The 19,754-nt window shown below is 37.0% G+C and overlaps 1 protein-coding gene across 3 annotated transcripts in view; it reads left to right on the top strand.

Moving 5' to 3' along the window:
* Nucleotides 1–19,754, top strand: part of TBK1 (TANK binding kinase 1) — a 40,794-nt gene that overhangs the window by 15,616 nt on the left and 5,424 nt on the right. For all 3 annotated transcript variants that reach the window (XM_025883497.2, XM_073900713.1, XM_025883498.2), the window contains 10 exons: nucleotides 2,656–2,816; nucleotides 5,932–6,042; nucleotides 9,772–9,951; nucleotides 12,014–12,210; nucleotides 13,372–13,430; nucleotides 13,858–13,949; nucleotides 16,985–17,086; nucleotides 17,874–17,952; nucleotides 18,351–18,472; nucleotides 18,574–18,650. In XM_025883497.2, coding sequence (XP_025739282.1) covers nucleotides 2,656–2,816; nucleotides 5,932–6,042; nucleotides 9,772–9,951; nucleotides 12,014–12,210; nucleotides 13,372–13,430; nucleotides 13,858–13,949; nucleotides 16,985–17,086; nucleotides 17,874–17,952; nucleotides 18,351–18,472; nucleotides 18,574–18,650 — 1,180 coding nt within the window. The remainder of the gene's footprint in view (nucleotides 1–2,655; nucleotides 2,817–5,931; nucleotides 6,043–9,771; nucleotides 9,952–12,013; nucleotides 12,211–13,371; nucleotides 13,431–13,857; nucleotides 13,950–16,984; nucleotides 17,087–17,873; nucleotides 17,953–18,350; nucleotides 18,473–18,573; nucleotides 18,651–19,754) is intronic.

Genomic DNA, 19,754 nt, shown 5'->3' with positions numbered 1-19,754 from the left:
GCATCTTTCCCTGTGACCATTGGCCATCTGTAGGTCTTCTTCAGAAAAAATGTCTTTTCAGGTTTTCTGCCCATTGTTAATTGGATTAGTTGTGGGTTTTTTGGTGTTGAGTTGTATGAGTTCTTTTTTCTTTTTGAGAAATCTCTACACCCAACACGCGGCTTGAACTAAAAACCCCAAGATCAGGAGTCACATGCTCCGCTGACTAAACCAGCCAGGCTCCCCTGTATGAGTTCTTTATGTGTCTTGGATATTAACCCCCTACTGGAGATATCATTTGCAAATATCTTCTCCCATTTAGTAGGTTGCCTTTTCATTTCATTGATGGTTTCCTTTGAAAAGCTTTTTATTTTAGTGTAGTCCCAATAGTTTATTTTTCCTTTCATTTCCTTTGCTTGTGGTAACTACATATATAGTGGTGAGCTTTGTGTAATGTATAGAATTTTTTTTTTAAGTAGGCTCCCCACCCAGTGTGGGGCTCGAACTCACAACCCTAAGATCAAGAGTTGCATGCTCTACTGATTGAGCCATCCAGGCACCCCTAGAATTACTGAATCACTATGTTGTACACCTGAAACTAAAATAACGTATGTCAACTATATTTCATTAATAAAAATTTAAAATAAGTACATTTAACATGTAATCAGGAAGCTTATAAAGCTATCACTAACTGCTCATGGCTCTGGGCTTTATCTTTAAAGTCTTAGATTCTGGGGCACCTGGGTGGCTCAGTCGTTAAGCATCTGCCTTTGGAGATCGAGCTCCGCGTCGGGCTCGCTGCTCTGTGGGAGGCCTGCTTCTCCCTCTCCCACTTCCCCTGCTTGTGTTCCCTCTCTCGCTGTCTATCTCTGTCAAATAAATAAATAAATAAAATCTTTGAAAAAGAGAGAGAGAGAACAGGTAGAGAAAGGCCCAATGTATCTTGAAAAATAGTCTATGGAGCTATCCCCACCTCCCACCCCTCCTACACACCACACACAAAAGCCAGGGATTGTGACCCTTTGGGAGTCAGATTCATAGATTGCATCATTTAGAAACAGCCTCCTAGTAGTGTTATCTGCATTGGTTCCTGGGCCCTTGGGCCACAACCACATACCACAATGTCATAAGGCATTTGTTTTGATTTGGATGATCAAATCTTTGGTCATCTCTACTCTACTTTGGTCCATAGTACACGCTTGTAGCTTTATCCTCCAAGAATCTTAAAGTTCTAATGCATAACTTCTGTAAAGGCAGATGTCAGGAGGCTCAGCATGTAGGACTCCTGGTTGTATTCTGCAGAGCTAAATGTCCATTGGAATCTCTGTCTGGACCTGTAAGCTCCTAAGTCATGTCTGTAAGATTTATCTCTACTCCGGAACTCTAATATAGTGTCTCCTTGGCTTAAAGTCATGTGTTTAGCATCAGATCAGCTGCTTGTCTGGGTTGCTACATCCCCAGTCAACCCAGTCAGGCTAGTCCTCTGAAATAATTTTAGAAAATTTGATTTTTATCTCAGAATCCATCTGACTTGCTCTGATGGATTCATGTCAGGGATGAGGAAAAGGAATCAAGGCTGCCTGAAAGGTTTAGGGTATAAGCAACTAGATAGATGGTGGTATTGCTTACTTAGAGGATAAAGATTAGAAGGAAAGCAGTCTGAGAGTGAAGACCAAGAGTCTATTTTATGTATGTGAAGTTTGAGCTACATTTTGGATATTAAAGAAAATAGTAGAATACATGAATCTGGAGCTCAGGGCGGGAGATAGTTTTGGGAGTTAAAGTATATAGATAAGGGGCACCTGGGTGACTCAGTGGGTTAAGCGTCTGCCTTCGACTCAGATCATGATCCTGGGGTCCTGGGATCAAGCCCCTGTACTGGGCTCCTGTGCCTCTCCCTCTGCCCCTCCTTGTGCCTGCTGCTCTGCCTGCTTGTGCTGTCTCTCTCTCTGTCAAATAAGTAAAATCTTAAAAAATATATATATAGATAATACTTAATGCCACAGGCCTAAATAGGAGATGAGGAAATAAGGCAGTTATAAGTGTGAACAGCTATTTTGAGAAGTTTTGCTATGGTGGGAAGCAGAGAATTGTCATAGGTAGAAAGGGTGATGGGGTCAATTTAGGGTTTTTTAAAAAAAATGGGAGATCTTCAGGATGCCTGGGTGGCTCGGTCAGATAAGTGTCCGACTCTTGATTTCAGCTAAGGTCATGATCTCAGGATCGCAAGATCGAGCCCTGTGTCGGGCTCTGCGCTGGGTGTGGAGCCTGCTTAAGATTCTCTCTCTCCCTCTCCCACACCCCCCAAAAAGAGAAAGAAAATGGGAGATCTTAAAGTATGTATGTAAGCTGAAAGGAATGATCCGATGGGGGAAATTGATACGTAAAATAAAAGGGGTAATTGCAGGAACTGATTTCCAGAATTGGTGAGACAATAGTGTGGGTTCCACAGCACAGATGGAAAAGTTAGCCCTTGATAGGAGCAGTTCCATCGTAACTGGAAAGTAGGCCTGGAGTCTGGACACAGATTGAGATAGGTTGGTATTTGATAAAAGGCATAGGGAGAATTGATCTCTGATTGATATGATGGAATTTGTAGGTGTTATTGAATACCCATTTATGTGTAATGTATTACTATAGAACCCAAGTTCGTTTCTTCATCCTTTTTTTTTTAAGCATCCTGATATGTATGAGAGGGCAGTACTAAGAAAAGACCATCAGAAGAAGTATGGGGCAACAGTTGATCTTTGGAGCATTGGGGTAACATTTTACCACGCAGCTACTGGATCACTGCCATTTAGACCATTTGAAGGTCCACGTAGGAATAAGGAAGTGATGTAAGTGGTTTCTCTATCTAAAATTTGAAATAATTTTAAAAACGTATTTCTGTCTTTGTCTCATCACACATTAGGGGTGTATACTAATGAAAACTGATTTTAGCCATCATTTCTGGTATTTTAAGCTATTTTGTTTTGAATAAGAATACAGCTTTATAAAGTATATAGGCATAATTTTTCATACTGTGTTTAAGTATCTTACGTACAGTGAAATGGAATCAGTCTGTGGTCTGTTATTAAAAATATCCTGCTCTCTGGATTCTTTTTCAGCACACTGTGTATTTCTCTTTGTGTACCACTTATCGGGGGTTTTCCTTTCTATAACTGAAAAAAATAGTGTTTCTGTGGAGTACTAGAACCATTACCAGAGCTAAAAGAAATAAAATTTAAAAAAAAAGAAATGAAATTTTTACCCTGAACTGATCTGATTTCTTTTACCATTTCAGAAATAACATTTAATATACATACATATAACATTTAATAAATTTTTTTCTAGTGTTGTGGTTTCAGTCCAAAGACTGTATTTTATTAGTACATTATACCTTTATGTACTGCCATAATTATTGGGAAACAGTTACTGTATAAAATCACTGTTGTAAACCAAATAAAAATAAAGGAAGAAGGAGAAGGGCAGCTGGGTAGCTCAGCGGGTTAAGCGTCTGTCTTCAGCTCAGGTCATGATCCCAGGGTCCTGGGATCGAGTCCCGCATCGGGCTCCCTGCTCAGTGGGGAGCCTGCTTCTCCCTCTCCCTCTGCCCCTCCCTGTCCTCTCATGCTCTCTCTCTCTCAAATAAATAAATAAAAGGGAGGAAAGAGATGGAATTCTAGATGTGAAATTTTTTTTTCAAGATTTTATTTATTTATTTGACAGCGGGAGAGAGAACAAGCAAGGCGGGCAGCAGGCAGAGGGAGAGGCAGCCCAGTGTATCCAGTCCTTTAGATCTTAACATTTCTCTCAGACCTTTATATTTAACCCTGCCTTTTGTAAGCAAACATGACTTGAATAATCACAACTATAAAAATATACTCTTTTCATCTAATCTCACTTCAGGAAATTGAGGGAGAAGGATATTTTTCTGTTTGTTGATTTGAGGAGGTAAAACCAGCTGATACAATGACTTTGGCTAAAACTCGGATATCTCAATGTTTTCGGCAAGAACAGTCTGCATATTCATGGGAAGAAGACATCCATTACTATACTGATGATTTTGGTATAACGCCATTTTGAGCCTGCTTTAAAGCAGTGCCCATTTTATAAAATCTCTTCATTAAAAAGGCTGAGAGCAATTTGTGTTTTTCTTGTTAAACGTAAATTGTACCTAACAGTTTAATCATGTTTTTATTGTCACACATACACTTTAAAGCTTTTGCGCATTTCTTGCTGCCCTAAAATTGGTTTAAATAAAAGCATGATGCTCCCTAATAAAGGAAACATTTGACTCATCAGCAACTAGGAATACCTGATAATTTTGTCATCATGTGCACAGATACACCATTAGAAGAATTTATTTCTTTATATGCACAGCTTCTCATGAACACTGATAATGTTCAGAGGTGCTTAAAATAGTAATAAAAACTGTTTTACTATTGAAGGATGCATTCATCTCACATTATAGTAGTGTTGTTCCCTCAGCATCTCATTTACATGTTAGTGTATTTATATGTGGGTCTTATCAAAATTAGTAAAGCTTTTCCAAAAATTTTAAGGATTCTGCCATCATTCTATTCACTTCTTTCTTGCATTAGTCTCACATATCTCTACTTATTCCTTCACAGTCAGATCTTTCTCGTGTGAGTGCAACTTATTTTTCACATTAAATTCCTTCTTTGAAAAATATGTTAAGGCAGGACTCCTGGGTACCTCTCCTGAGAAAGCAGCATGTGGTCCAGATCAGTGGTACCTGGTGTCTTCTGCTTTTATAAAGAATATATTGATTTGCTCAGAGCACATATATGTAGACCTTAAACAAACAAAAAATTATGCCAGAGGGGCTCCCGGGTGGCTCAGTCAGTTGAGCATCTGCCTTCGGCTCAGGTCATGATCCCAGGGTTCTGGGATCGAGCCCCATGTCGGGAAGCCTGCTTCTCCCTCTGCTCCCTGCCCCCTGCTTGTGTTCTCTCTCTCTCAAAATATTTTTTAAAAATTATGCCAGAAATAGTATCTATCCACTTATGTAAGACTGCTGTACTATGTTTTGCATTTTCATCTGGATGAAAGTATTTTTTTTTTTAAAGATTTTGTATATTTATTTGACAGAGACATAGAGCAGGAACACAAGCAGGGGGAGTGGGAGAGGGAGAAGCAGGCTTCCTGTGGAGCAGGGAGCCCGATGTGGGACTCGATCCCAGGAGCCTGGGATCATGACCTGAGCCGAAGGCAGATGCTTAACGACTGAGCCACCCAGGCGCCCCAAGATGAAAGTATTTTTGAAGGCATGGAACTTTACTTCTTTCCCACTTGTTGAGGAAAGTGCTGAAACCCGCCAGGCTGCTCTCTTTGACTCGCTCCCCTGCCAGCCCTTTCTCCAGGTCTTCTTTATTTTTATCACCTACCTCAAAGATCCAGTTAAATTTGTCTTTTAATTTTGGTACACACACCTATTCCTGTATGTTTATGTATTTTTTCAATTTGCAAAGAATCTTTCCGATACTGTGCTGTGTGGTGTGTTGTCTTGTTTAAAAAAAAAAAAAGAATGCTACTGTTCATTCTGCAATAATTTCATAGTCCAGTTGCCTGCCTTTGGATAATATGGGTAAAAGGGATTTTTATGGCCTAGAAACATTCTGTAACGTAACTTTTTTTGTGTTTGCTCGATTTTTTCAGATGGAAAAATTAATATTTTTGTTGTGAACATCAAGATGCTGTTATATGGCACTCTGAGATCCCAATGAAAATTAATTATGGCATATATAAAATAATCGTACAACCACTATTCTACTTCAGTCAGTCAGATTCAAAGTATTTTGAGTGTTTTATGGATCCTGTGAACATCAATCACAAAGTTTCGTCTAGTAGATAATTGTAGGTGCAACTGAGGAAATATTTTTGCAAAGCCCATTGATACGCTATGCATTAATGAACTACTTATTTTATTCTGCATTTATTCCTCCCAAGGTATAAAATAATTACTGGAAAGCCTTCTGGTGCAATATCTGGAGTACAGAAAGCAGAAAATGGACCAATCGACTGGAGTGGAGACATGCCTATTTCTTGTAGTCTTTCTCGGTCAGTATGGTGTATCCAGTTCTCTTTTGCACTTTGCTGTTTGAAATCTTTGTTGACTAAAATCACAAATACTTAGTGTAATTTGGTTCGGGTTACTATATTTTAGATGTGCTTTGAAGTATGATTTTTGTCTTTGTGGCAATGTAAAGATTAACTCTGATCTATATAAATAGTTTTGCCAGATCTCTATTAGGACAGAGGGCATACATTTTTGAGGTTGCTAATCACTGTAGAATTCTGTCCACTGTAGAGATTCAGCTTTGAGGACCTTGGTATCTTTTGTTCTGACCATCCATATTGACAGACCACAAACATTGGTACAGATGGGAATAACTAGAATTCTAAAACACAAACATTCAAAAAGTTTGGTATTATCCTCATTTTAAAAAGTATTCATATTATTGAAAAGGTGAGAATTAATAGTTTTCTACTACTTTTTTCACTATTTCAAATGTTCATATGGGTCTTATTTAACTTGGTAACCAGAATTCAAAAAAATTATATTGTCAGACATGAATTCTGTTACCACAAAGAAAAATTTAAGGAGAAAGAAATTAAAAGTAGAGAGTAAGTTATTTTAGATTTTACTCTGGAAATAAAGCCAAGGCATTCATCAATATTTAGAATTTCTGATTACTGAATTAACTTCCATTTTTCCTGATCATGGGAGTTATGTAATCTACAAGTAACATAGGTTATGATTTACTGGCTTAACATCTGGGTGCTTTTTATATGACTTTCTATAAATAAATAAATTAAGTATTTAATATTTTAAATATTAGATATTACTCATGTAAACCATATATATCATAAACTAATAAAATATCTTTTATATTTTGATGTCTGTGAAACTCTAAGAGTTCTTCTAAAATCTTTTTTGTGTTTTTTGGGTTTTTTTACTTAAAATTTTTTTTTTATTTGAGTATAGTTTACACACAGTGTTACATTAGTTTCAGGTATACATTTACATTAGTTTCAAGTGTGCAACATGGTGTAAAATCATTTTTGAGAACCACTAGTCTGAAAGTTTCATTTTTGTGTGTTGCTTAAAAAAAGTCTCCAAAATGAAATTGGGTCATGCAGCCAGAATTAACAGAGAAATACATTTTATTGGAGACTAGAAATTGAATATTTTAATAATAGTTCGTGTTAAATTTTGATTTAGAAAATACTCATTTTTGGAATTTCAGGCAAAACTGATAAAATGTAAAGAGGTCAGGAAGTGAACACTGGCTAATAATTATATTGTTGAAACTCAGAGTCAGTAATTTGGCAGTCTGAGCTACAGATTTTGTATTTCAGGAGAGTAGCAGGTCTTTCTATCAGTATTTAGCACACCAAGTTCAAAATTCTTTGATAAAAATTGCTTAGGTACCAGAAAGTATATAATCTTGTTTTCTTTTTTTAAATAGTAAGGACTTTAAGTACTACAAATCAGCAATGAAAACAACTATCAAAAATACAAAAACTGTAAAAAAAAAGATAACGATTATTATATGTATTAGCCAAGACTGGGTAGCAAGTGAGAAAGACCGAACTCAGCTGGTTTAAGTGAAAACGGATATAGATTGACCTTGGAATTAGAAGTTCATGTGTGTGGGGCGCCTGGGTGGCTCAGTCGGTTAAGCGGCTGCCTTCGGCTCAGGTCATGATCCCAGGGTCCTGGGATCGAGCCCCACATCGGGCTCCCTGCTCAGCAGGAAGCCTGCTTCTCCCTCTCCCTCTCCCTCTGCCCCTCTGCCCTGCTCGTTCTCTCTCTCTCTCTCTCCCCCTCTTCTCTCCCATTCAAATAAATAAATAAATATCTTAAAAAAAAAAAAAAAAAAAAAGTTCATGTGTGTATGTGATTCAAAGCCCAGCTGAATCCTTGGACTCAGACTGTGATACCAAGACTTGGTCTCTTCAATCTGATTTGTCTTTACTCTAGGTCAGGCTGTGCTGGCAGCCACCAGGTAGCTGCTGCCATTCCCAGACTCACATTCTCAAAGCTTTGAAAGCTCAGTGGGAAGACAGACCGATAGCAAAGATTTCTGGGTTGATTCTCATTTAACTAACTTGCATGCTACCACCTGTCCACCTCTAACTAATCGGAATAACCACACCAAGGAATTATTCCAGTGTCTGTTATGTAGTCAAGAATGTATTTTAGGGGCACCTGGGTGGCTCAGTCAGTTAAGTGCCCAACTCTTGATCTCAGGTGTCAATCTCATGGTTGTGAGCCCATGCCCCGCTTTCGGCTTCAAGCTGGGCATGGAGCCTACATTTTTTTTTTTTGAAAGATTTTTTATTTACTTATTTGACAGAGACAGCGAGAGCAGTAACACAAGCAGGGGGAGTGAGAGAGGGAGAAGCAGGCTTCCCGCTGAGCAGGGAGCCCGATGTGGGACTCGATCCCAGGACCCTGGGATCATGACCTGAGCTGAAGGCAGACACTTAACGACTGAGCCACCCAGGCGCCCCTGGAGCCTACATTTTAAAAAATATATATATATTTTGGGCGCCTGGGTGGCTCAGTTGGTTAAGTGACTGCCTTCAGCTCGGGTCATGATCCTGGAGTCCCGGGATCAAGTCCCACATCGGGCTCCCCGCTCAGCGGGGAGTCTGCCTCTCCCTCTGACCCTCCCCCCTCTCATGCTGTCTCTTTCTCTCTCATTCTCTCTCTCAAATAAATAAAAATCTTTAAAAAAAAAGAATATATTTTAAAAACTACTTGAAATTCCATAATTGAGAGTCTATTTGAGTATATTGTATAATTCAGTGAAAGCATGAGAAAAAAATAAAGGTCTTTATTTTTTTTCATTTTTTTTTTTAATTTCAAGCTTATTAGTCAAAAATTATCCCTGGTTGAATTGGCACTAATTGATTGCTGGATGGTTAATTTTACTTCCTAAAGAAGTATACTACAAAAAAAAGGTGTATAAGTTCAACATTAAAAATTATATATTGGAGAGCCGTATTAAAAGGACATTAAAGATCCTGAAATTAAACCATTATCTTATCATCATGACTGCCTGGTTCTAAACCACTGATCTCACCTGGATGGCCATGTATGTACAATGTTAGAGTGTGTTTGGAAAAGTAAGAAAACTTGGGAAGGAACAAATCAAAATAATCAGTAAAAGATAAGTTAACATTAAAAATACCATAACCCCTCATTCATTGACAAGTAATTTTAAACCGAGGTTACCTGACTTTCTGAAAAGTTGGCAGATTTTTTAAAATTTTGTATCAGGGGAGCCTGGGTGGCTCAGGTCATGATCCCGGAGTCCCGGGATCAAGTCCCCCTGCCGAGCAGGGAGCCTGTTTCTCCCTCTCCCTCTGCCCCTCACCCCACTTGTGCTCTCTTTCTCTCGCTCTCTCTCAAATAAATAAAATCTTTAAAAAAATTTTTAGATCAATCTTAAGTAATAGCAGTTACTTTGATTTGTTTTTTTTTTAATATTTTTTTTAAAGATTTTATTTATTTATTTGACAGAGAGAGACACAAAGAGAGAGGGAACACAAGCAGGGGGAGTGGGAGAAGGAGAAGCAGGTCTCCCGCCGAGCAGGGAGCCCGATGCGGGGCTCGATCCCAGGACCCTGGGACCATGACCCGAGCCGAAGGCAGACGCTTAATGACTGAGCCACCCAGGCACCCCATTACTTTGATTTGTCGGTAAATATTATGATTTTGTACCTAGACAAAATAAAACATTCACTCTTCAAGTAACTTTTTCAATACTATTTTAGGGGTCTTCAGGTTCTACTTACTCCTGTTCTTGCAAACATCCTGGAGGCAGATCAGGAAAAGTGTTGGGGTTTTGACCAGTTTTTTGCAGAAACTAGTGATATACTTCATCGAATGATAATTCATGTTTTTTCGCTACAACAAATGACAGCTCACAAGATTTATATTCATAGCTATAATACGTAAGTACCTTTTTATGTTTTCATCCTATATCATAATGTTGTGTTTTATAATTATCCTCCTAAATTAGTAGAGGAAATGGAAAAGATGTCTCAGCTTCTCCAAAGGCACCCACTTCCCACTTAGGAAATTATGTTTGAGTGCTTAGTAAATTCTTTCTCACTTATTTTTGGCATGAAAGGGTTAATTTTCTACTTTTATAAAATTTACAGGCAACTTAGTTTGTTCTTAAACTGCAAGTTTTACAAGACTATTTCTGTTTCTACAGCTTGTCTCTTAGATAATCACATAAGCACAAATAACATCTGCCAGTAAATGGGCTGGGTTTTATTAAGAGTACTGTCCTGTCAGGGTCACCTGGCTGGCTCAGTCATTAGAACATGCGACTCTTAGTCTCCAGGTGCTGAGTTCAAACCCCATGTTAGGCATAGGACCTACTTTAAAAAAAAAAAAAAAAAAAGACAAAAAAATTTAAGAGTACTGCCCTGTCATTTAAAAAACATTTAAGCATAAGTCTTAAATATAGTTAGTGTAGTTATTATTTGCATATGTGGCATAAACCCCTTATTAGGTGCTGGAGTAATAAGCATTTGTTTTACTTAAACAAAAACACATTACACCTATATTATTTTTAAAAAATCTACCTATGTGATAGAATCACATATAACTAAATATACACACACGTAAAACTAGGGAAATCTGAATGTCATAGGTGGATTATATCAGTATCAATATCCTGTTTGTAATATTATATTATATGCAAGATGTTACCATTGGGAGAAACTGGGCAAAGGGTATATAGCATCAAAGTGTATTTTTTCTTAGAACTGCATGTGAATCTACAGTGATCTCAAAATGTTTTTTTAAAACGAAGGGGGGGAAAAACGTTATACCCATTCTGTGTGTCTTAGTGTCTGTTTTGACAAGATTCAAATAGTAGTTTTGATGTCTCATAAAACTCATAAAGAGACCTTTACTGGCAATTTATTAAGGAGTAAAACCAATTAGATAAAATCATATTTAAATTTTAATATGTAATATGTGTAATATACTGATAATATTATAAACATTAAGTAGAACATCAATATAAAATAATACTAATATAACATTAGGTTAAATATATATTATTCATCTTTGTTTTGGTATGTAATAGCCTGAATAAGTGTGTATCATAGGGGCACCTGGGTGGCCTGGTCAGTTAAGCAGCCAACTTGATTTTGGCTCAGGTCATGATCTCAGGGCCCTGGGATCCAGCCCTGAGTCTGGCTTTGAGCTCAGCAAGGAGTCTGCTTGTCCCTTTCCCTCTGGTCCTCCCCCTGCTCCTGATCTCTCTCTCTCAAATAAGTAAAATCTTAAAAAAAAAAGTATCATAGTTAGGTGCTGGCCACTATTTCATTTTAAGAGTACATTTGAACATAAAAAGCCCACTCAAGCCTGAGCCAAATCACAGCATTGCTGCTGAAATGTTTCTTTGGTTGCATAGGTCTATTCAGGGAGAATCTGACTTTTTCCCCAAAACATCATTTTGAAAAAATCTGGCTTCATTCATTTAACAGATATTATACAGTCATATCGCAGAGACTGTTCTCAGCTGTTTGAGGCATTTAATCCTCCCCATGGTTCTGTGAGGTGGGTGATACTGTTTGCATTTTATAGGCGAGGAAACTTAGCACAAAGGAGTTAAGTAACTTAAGGTGACTCAGCAAGTAAGTAGAACTGGAATTTGAGCCCAGGTAGTCTGATCTAGAGTCTGTGCTCCGAAGTGCTCTGCTGTGTTGGCTCCCTGTTATTAAACATTAAGAATCCTCTATCCTACACATATCCAACATGGGTGTTCAGACATAAAAGTATTTTAGAATTGATTGCTTTCTAGACAGGTTATGTGGAATTTTCATTTTAATAGACATCACAGTACCCACATCAACAAAGCAGTGTTATCTATAGACTGGGCATGATCTGAAGTATCACATAGAAATGAATGTTGTTATACTCAGCACAAAAAAAAAATTTTTTACTTCTTACTCCATCCCAGTTATGTTGTCCTTTTGAATTTTCCTCACACAGTGCTACTGTATTTCATGAACTGGTGTATAAACAAACCAAAATTATTTCTCCAAATCAAGAACTCATATATGAAGGACGACGTTTAGTCATAGAACCTGGAAGACTGGCACAGCATTTCCCTAAAACAACGGAGGAAAATCCCATCTTTGTAGCAAGTCGGGAACCTCTGAGTACCATAGGATTGATATATGAAAAAAGTAAGTTGGGATTTTCGTAGTGATCTTGCTAGCCATTAAAAAAAAAAAAAAAAAGATGACCTGTGGGGCACCTGGGTCGCTCAGATGGTTAAGCGTCTGCCTTTAGCTCAGGTCATGAGCCCAGGGTCCTGGGATCGAGTCCCGCATCGGGCTCCCTGCTCCTTGGGAGCCTGCTTCTCCCTCTGCCTCTCTCTCTCTCTCTGTCTCTCATTAATAAATAAATCTTTTAAAAAAAATAAAAAATTAAAAAAAGATGACCTATGGGGCACCTGGGTGGCTCAGTCAGTTCAGCATCTGCCTTCGGCTCAGGTCATGATCCTCGGGGTCCTGGGATCGAGCCCCGCATTGGGCTCCCTGCTCGGCGGGAAGCCTGCTTCTCCCTCTCCCACTCCCTGTGCTTGTGTTCCCGCTCTTGCTGTCTCTCTCTGTCAAATAAATAAATAAAATCTTAAAAAAAAAAAGATGACCTGTAAAAATAATTGGCATTTTCATAAAGTTGATTGATGACAGTAATGTAGAATTTTCATAAACATTAAAATTTTGTAAGTTAGTTGAATGAGACTAGTAATAAAATTGAAAAGCCTTTGTAGACTACAATAATTTGACTTTAAATACTTTGTTTCAAAAAATGGTAAATTAGTTTGGCATGTATGTTTTACTGTAGCTCTCTGCTTTTAGTATTTTACTAACACTCAAAATAACTTTTTGTATCATAAATATGAGCAAATGTTTATTGTGTCCAGTGTGAATAGGACACTGCCAGGCTTTGGAGTCTAAGAAAAATTAGATCTATATTTTGGGATCTTAAATTATTAATCCTACTGGTGAAAAAAATAAATTACCCAGATTTTTACTTTTCTTTTTGGATCTTTCGGATTTGATTTAGATTTAAAGAGAAGCATTGAGCTTATTGTGTGGGAATATATTTAAGAAAAAATTGAACTGCTTAGAAATATTTCAGGTAATTTGTTAAGGAATGAGCATTGTTTCAAGTGATCTTTTTTTAACCTGGAAAAGAACTTTAAAGAGTTTTCTACTAATGTTTAATTTAGAGGTAATTTAGCGATTAATGTTTAAATTTTAAAATTGCTATATAAAGGATATAATAATTTATTCAAAATACTTTATTTCTCATTTTTATTATTTTACTTCATATTTCAGTTTCCCTCCCTAAAGTACACCCACGTTACGACTTAGATGGGGATGCTAGCATGGCTAAGGTTAGTATTTAATTAAATTACTATGAAAAAGAATTACTATGTAAACATCTGAATTAAAATTATCAATAGTGGAAGCAATAAAGTATATTATCTTTACATATGCCTATGTGATCTAGGAAATTATTCATTTAAATGATTATCCATTGCAAATTATTTTGTGTTCTTTCTTCTTTATATCTTTTCTTGAACTCCTAAGAAAATTTTCTCTGTAGAGGCAGTGCATTTTTAACATTATCATGTTAAGAATAAAATATTTAAAGAAAAAAAAAGAATGAAATATTTATTGTATCTGTCCTTAGCTTTTAGAAATTGGTAGTTTGTGTTTTTAATTAACCTGATAAAAATATATAAGCTTGAAAATTGTTATGTAGAAGTTTTTTCTTACCCTGTACCACAGTTAGCACCAAATATTATGTTTCTTCATTAGGCAATAACAGGAGTTGTGTGTTATGCCTGTAAAGTTGCCAGTACCTTGCTGCTTTATCAGGAATTAATGCGAAAGGGGATACGATGGTTAATGTAAGTAATAGATTGAAATTTGAAAATACGTGGTAACCACCCCATCATTGATACTTTACCTCTTCAGACTAGATAGGGTCAAGTGCTTGGGGGTTTTTTGTTGTTTCATTTTGTTTTGTTTTTAAAGATTTTGTTTTGGGGCGCCTGGGTGGCTCAGTCGGTTAAGCGTCTGCCTTCGGCTCAGGTCATGATCCCAGGGTCCTGGGATCGAGCCCCACATTGGGCTCCCTGCTCAGCAGGAAGCCTGCTTCTCCCTCTCTCTCTGCCCCTGCTTGTGTTCCCTCTCTCGATGTCTCTCTCTGTCAAATAAATAAATAAAATATTAAAAAAAAAAAAACAATTCTCTAAAAAAAAAAAAAAAAGGTTTTCTTTTTAAGTAATCTCTGCACCCAGTAGTGGGGCTCAAACTCATGAACCTGAGATCAAGAGTCACATGCTCCACCAGCAGGGCCAGCCAGGTGTCCCTTGGGTTTTAGTATAATACATTGTTTCACGTTTAGTTTACAACACATTTAGCAGTATATTTTTTCATTTGATTCCTACAACAACCTTGTGAGACAGATAGGACAAATAGTATCTGAATTTTAAAACTTAATGCCACACTGTACAATGTGATGGTAAATGCTGTCTTTTTCCAAGGACCTTGACTGGGGGCTGTCATCTCACTATCTTGGTAGGCTTTGTCATTTTTTTGTTTTGTTTTGTTTTTAAGATTTCATTTATTTAGTTGAGAGAGAGAAAGAGCTCGAACAAGGGGAAGAGGCAGAGGGAGAGGGGGAAGCAGACTCCCTGCTGAGCAGCCTGATGTGCAGCTTTGATCCCAGGACCCCAGGACCATGACAAGAGCCGAAGGCAGACACTTAACTGACAGAGCCACCCAGCTGCCCCGGCTTTGGTGGTGTTATAATGCAGTACAATCTGTACTTGTTCTAGAGTTTATGTCCTCAGAATCTTCCTTTCTTTCTTGCCTTTTTCCCAAATGAAGGATACTCTCAACTTTATTTTTCTAACAGCATTATTGAGCTATAATTCACATACTGTTTAATTCACCCATTTTTAAGTGTATAATTCAATGATTTTTAGTGCATTCACAGAGTTGTGCAGCCATCACCACTCATTGTAGAATATTTTTGTCACCCCAAAAAGAAATCCTGTACACAGTAGCAGTCACTCCCCATTTCCCCCATAACTTCCTAGCCCCAGGCAACCACAAATATGTTTTCTATCTATATAGATTTTCCTATTCTAGACTTTTCATATGAGTGAAATTATACATGGGACGCCTGGGTAGCTCAGTTGGTTGAGCGACTGCCTTCAGCTCAGGTCCTGATCCAGTCCTGGGATCGAACCCCACATCAGGTTCCCTGCTCCTCAGGGAGCCTGCTTCTCCCTCTCCCTTTACCTGCTGCTCCCCCTGCTTGTGCTCTCTCTCTCCCTCTGTCAAATAAATAAAATCTTTTTTAAAAAATGAAATTACTTTTTTTTTTAACTAAATCACTTAATATAGTTATCCTAGGTCAGAATATTGATCATCTAGTTAAGTGTTCTCTTCCCCTGAAAGTAACTCTAAGAAATATTTTGTGGATGAATATGATTTGCTCTTTTTTCATGATTTGTAGATCCTCCTTTCCTCTGCTAGAAGCAGAGAATAAATGGTCTCCCTTGAACATCATGCCTCCAGTTTCTGTATATCATTTGAGGCTTTTGATTTTTATATACACTTAGTAATGGCTTCATGTTCCCTGGGCTCATAGTGCTCCTTATCTTTAATGCTTGTGACAGTTTATGTATATCTGCCTCACACGTATTCTTCCCTTCTTGCAAAAACATGTATGAGGCATTTCATCATTCCTGTTCTGCTGGTGCTTTAAGAAGAAAGAAGAATGACACTTTTTTTTTGCCTGTCACCTTTATGTTAAATCCATAAATTGATGGGGTTTTTTAGGTGTTCACATATCCAGCTTGTAAGCCTATGCTTTTCTCTTTCCATTAAGAAGCCCTTTTCCTTTTTACTAAATAATTTCTAGAAAACTCTTTAAGTGTTGACTCTGTTTACTTTTGTGGTATTGTTACTAACAGCTCTCGTGTTCTCTTGCTCTTGTTATCTACCACAGTCACTGCTCCATAAAGCTTTTGTTTCTTTTACCTATTAACTTTTAGTTTAATAAGTCATGTGAGGGTGCCTGGGTGGCTCAGTTGGTTAAGCTACTGCCTTCGGCTCAGGTCATGATCCTGGAGTCCTGGGATCGAGTCCCACATCGGGCTCCCTGCAGAACAGGGAGTCTGCTTCTCTCTCTGACCCTCCCCCCTCTCATGCTCTCTCTCTCTCTCATTCTCTCTCTCAAATAAATAAATAAAATCTTAAAAAAAAAAAGTCATGAGAAAATAGTTTTTTGCTTTGTTTTTTGGTTTTGGGGTTTGTTTGGTTTTTTTTTTAAATAGTTTTTAGTGTAGATCACTGTTGATAAACTTTTTCAGTTAGTAAATATTTTAGACTCTGTGGGCCACATAAGGTCTCTTCTTTGTTTTTACAACCTTTGAAAATATAAATGTCATTCTCAGCAAAAACCAGTTTAGTTTGTTGACCCTTAATGTAGACCAAAAGCCCTCCGGTTTTATTATTTACTATGTCATCTTGCTTCTTCAGAGATCATAATCTATGGATAATAAAAATTAATTCTGGTATAAAGCATAATGCTATTTAGCTTATTCATGTGATTATAGATTTGCTTTTATTCCTTAATAATTTTAATGCCTTAGATTTCCAAACTCTTAACTTAATAAGTAGTAATTAATGGTTTGTGCCCTGGATAAGTATAGGGCTCACAGTAATGCTTCCAGTAATAAAAAGTAAATTGGCAAGACTCAGCCCAAGGGGGAAAAAAATGAATTGGCTTTCATAATATAACAAGATTGTTAATAAATTTGTCTGAACAGTAGTAACAGCAGTGTAATTAGTGATAAACAAGAGAAAACTTTTTTAAAAAACCAAATCATTCCTTAGATAAACTAATGAGAATATTACTATTTTTTAGAGAATTAGTTAAAGATGATTATAATGAAACTGTTCACAAAAAGACAGAAGTTGTGATCACACTGGATTTCTGCATCAGAAACATTGAAAAAACTGTGAAAGTGTGAGTAGATTACTTCCTTACTAATAGTGGTTAAAATGTTAAACATTGTCCCATTTCTCTTTCATTATTTAGTTATCCTTGGCATAATACAGTATGCTATGCAAGTGTTTGTATTAAAGTACAACCATAGATTAAGTTAATTCCTCACAAAGACAAAATTTAGTTGTCTCAGTAAGAAATGAACATTTGGTGGCATTTTCTCCTACCCTTTACAAAGGAAAAGGTGATCTGACATAAAAACACCTCATTTTTAAACCTTGCAAATTAGACACTGAATAGGAAAATATAAAAACTGCAGTCAACAAAGGAAGTAGGAAGGAGTATTCTAGAACTGTATTTTGGTAGTATTTATAGAATTTGGGGATTACTTTTAGTTTATTATTACTTATTAATTAATCTTATCCCTGAGACTGTTTTTTGAAACAGAATGATATTTTAGATTTCCCCGTTCCTAGGCTGTATTATTTATACTGCAGAGGAAATACAGTAAATGAAATCAGTATGTACTATTCTGCAATCTAGTATTTTGACTATTATCCTGGCATTAGACTTGGAAATTGTCTTTTTTATTTTATCTCGTATAAAAATTTGTTAGTAGAAGTATAAAAAATTCCTTCTTCACAGAGACAGCAAGTTTTCTTGGAATCTGTTGCTTGTAGGCTTTGCATTCAGTATTTTATTCTTAAGTAGTTATAATAAAAATTCAGATCTAATTTGTAAAAACACCTTTTAAAATCTATATATTCATTATGCTCATTTAATTTTTCCATACTTGTTTTTCATACAGATATGAAAAGCTGATGAAGATCAACCTAGAAGCAGCAGAGTTAGGTGAAATTTCAGACATACACACCAAGTTGTTGAGAGTAAGTATTCACAGAATTATGACAGTCATTGGGACCATGCTCATGGTTCTCCTATTTGACTTTCATAACAACTCTATGAGATATAGACCGTTAACCATATTTTACAGGTAAAGAAACAAGGTTAATTGAATGAAAGGATTTTGTATGTTTTTTAAGAAAGGATATTTAATGTAAGAAATGTTTTAATACTAGTTAATCTCATATTTTATTATCATATAATACTCTTTGTGGAAAATCAAACCAAGAAACTGTCCTTGCCTTTAAAAATAAAAATAATTTTTCTGACTTTGAATTGACGTAATCCACAAAAGCAGTACAATTAAGACTTTAGACTCCTTTGGCAATGTATCATTTCTGTATTTTGCTAATCTGAATCTCAACCCACTGGTTTTATTTAGCTTTCCAGTTCTCAGGGAACAATAGAAACCAGTCTTCAGGATATCGAAGGCAAATTATCTCCAGGTGGTCTGCTGGCAGATACATGGGCCCATCAAGAAGGCACTCATCCAAAAGATAGACAGTAGGTTATATAATTTTATTGGTAGCTTCTGCTCTTATTATTAAATGTCCTTTTTCACATTGACTCAATTAATTTATTTGGATTTTTTTCCCCCTACGTAGTGTAGAAAAGCTACAAGTCCTGCTAAATTGTATCACAGAGATTTACTATCAGTTCAAAAAAGACAAAGCAGAACGAAGTAAGTAAAGTTTGCCATTTGTTAATGTAATGAATCAGCTCTACTAGTTGTAATTCAGTTGAATTAATTTGGTATATTTATGGGGTGGCTCCTTAAGTTATTTCAACACTCATAGATTTCCCCCTTGTTTACATGTGACAAGGCCAGACTCAACCCTCCAATTCCCATTCTTTGTCTTGTCAATGATTTGAACCCTATCTCCCCTGACCAGTCTAGATAATACCTGACTTGACCAAACCTGAAACTTCTTTCCCTACCCATGTCCCTGAACTTTGACCCACCTTTGCCCCAAACAGCACACAGCCCCTCCTGAAGGGCCCTCCTCAGAATAAACTGAGCTTAGAGTCCTCATGCTCTACTGTCCTGTCCATCTCCCCACACCCAGGGAACATCTTCAGTCCTCCCTAGTGAAGGAAAGCCCTTCTCTGCCTAATCTTTGAACGCTCCCAGATCTCCCGATGAGAGGGGTTGCCCGTTTGCCATAGTCCCTTCCCCTTCTTGCAAGAATCCTTTACAATAAAGCGTCTTCTTAACCTAAATCCAAAAAAAAAAAAAAAAAAAATTGGTTCTGTTGGGAAGGAGATATACTAAAAATTATTCTTAAAACCAACTTTTTGAATATTTTAAATTAAGGGTTCTGAACTCTAAAATCTCTAGAGACCAGTCATGTAACAGAAAGGAATGGAATCGGCCAGTGGAGACTGAGGAGGGTAGGAGAGGAGATACCCATGTGAAGGGGAGAGTCACTACTCAGATTCACCAAAGTCATTGCCCAAAAATCTTCCTATTCTCAAGAGAAGCTGGAAATACAGATTTTATTAGAAATACCTTGTGGGCACCTGGCTAGCTCAGTCAGTGGAGCATACGACTCTTGATCTCGGGGTCATGGGTTGAGCCCCACATTGGGTGTAGAGAGTACTTAAATAAGTAAATAAGTCTTTAAAAGAAAGAAAGAAAGACCCTGATTTTTAAATGTTGGCAGTTAATTTTTTTTATGTTAACACTGTACAGATCAGTTAAAAGCATCTGTGAGCTGTATATCTAACCCATGCGTCATGAGTTTGTGTCATCTAACTCTTAGCCTTTTTGAAGTCATAATCTCGA

The sequence above is a fragment of the Callorhinus ursinus genome, unplaced genomic scaffold (genome assembly GCF_003265705.2).
Source record: "Callorhinus ursinus isolate GAN/ISIS: 27379988/994484 unplaced genomic scaffold, GSC_fseal_2.0 scaffold14, whole genome shotgun sequence".
NCBI lineage: Eukaryota > Metazoa > Chordata > Mammalia > Carnivora > Otariidae > Callorhinus > Callorhinus ursinus.
The sequence above is the reverse complement of the archived record's forward strand: the minus strand, read 5'-3'. Positions and strand labels throughout refer to the sequence as shown.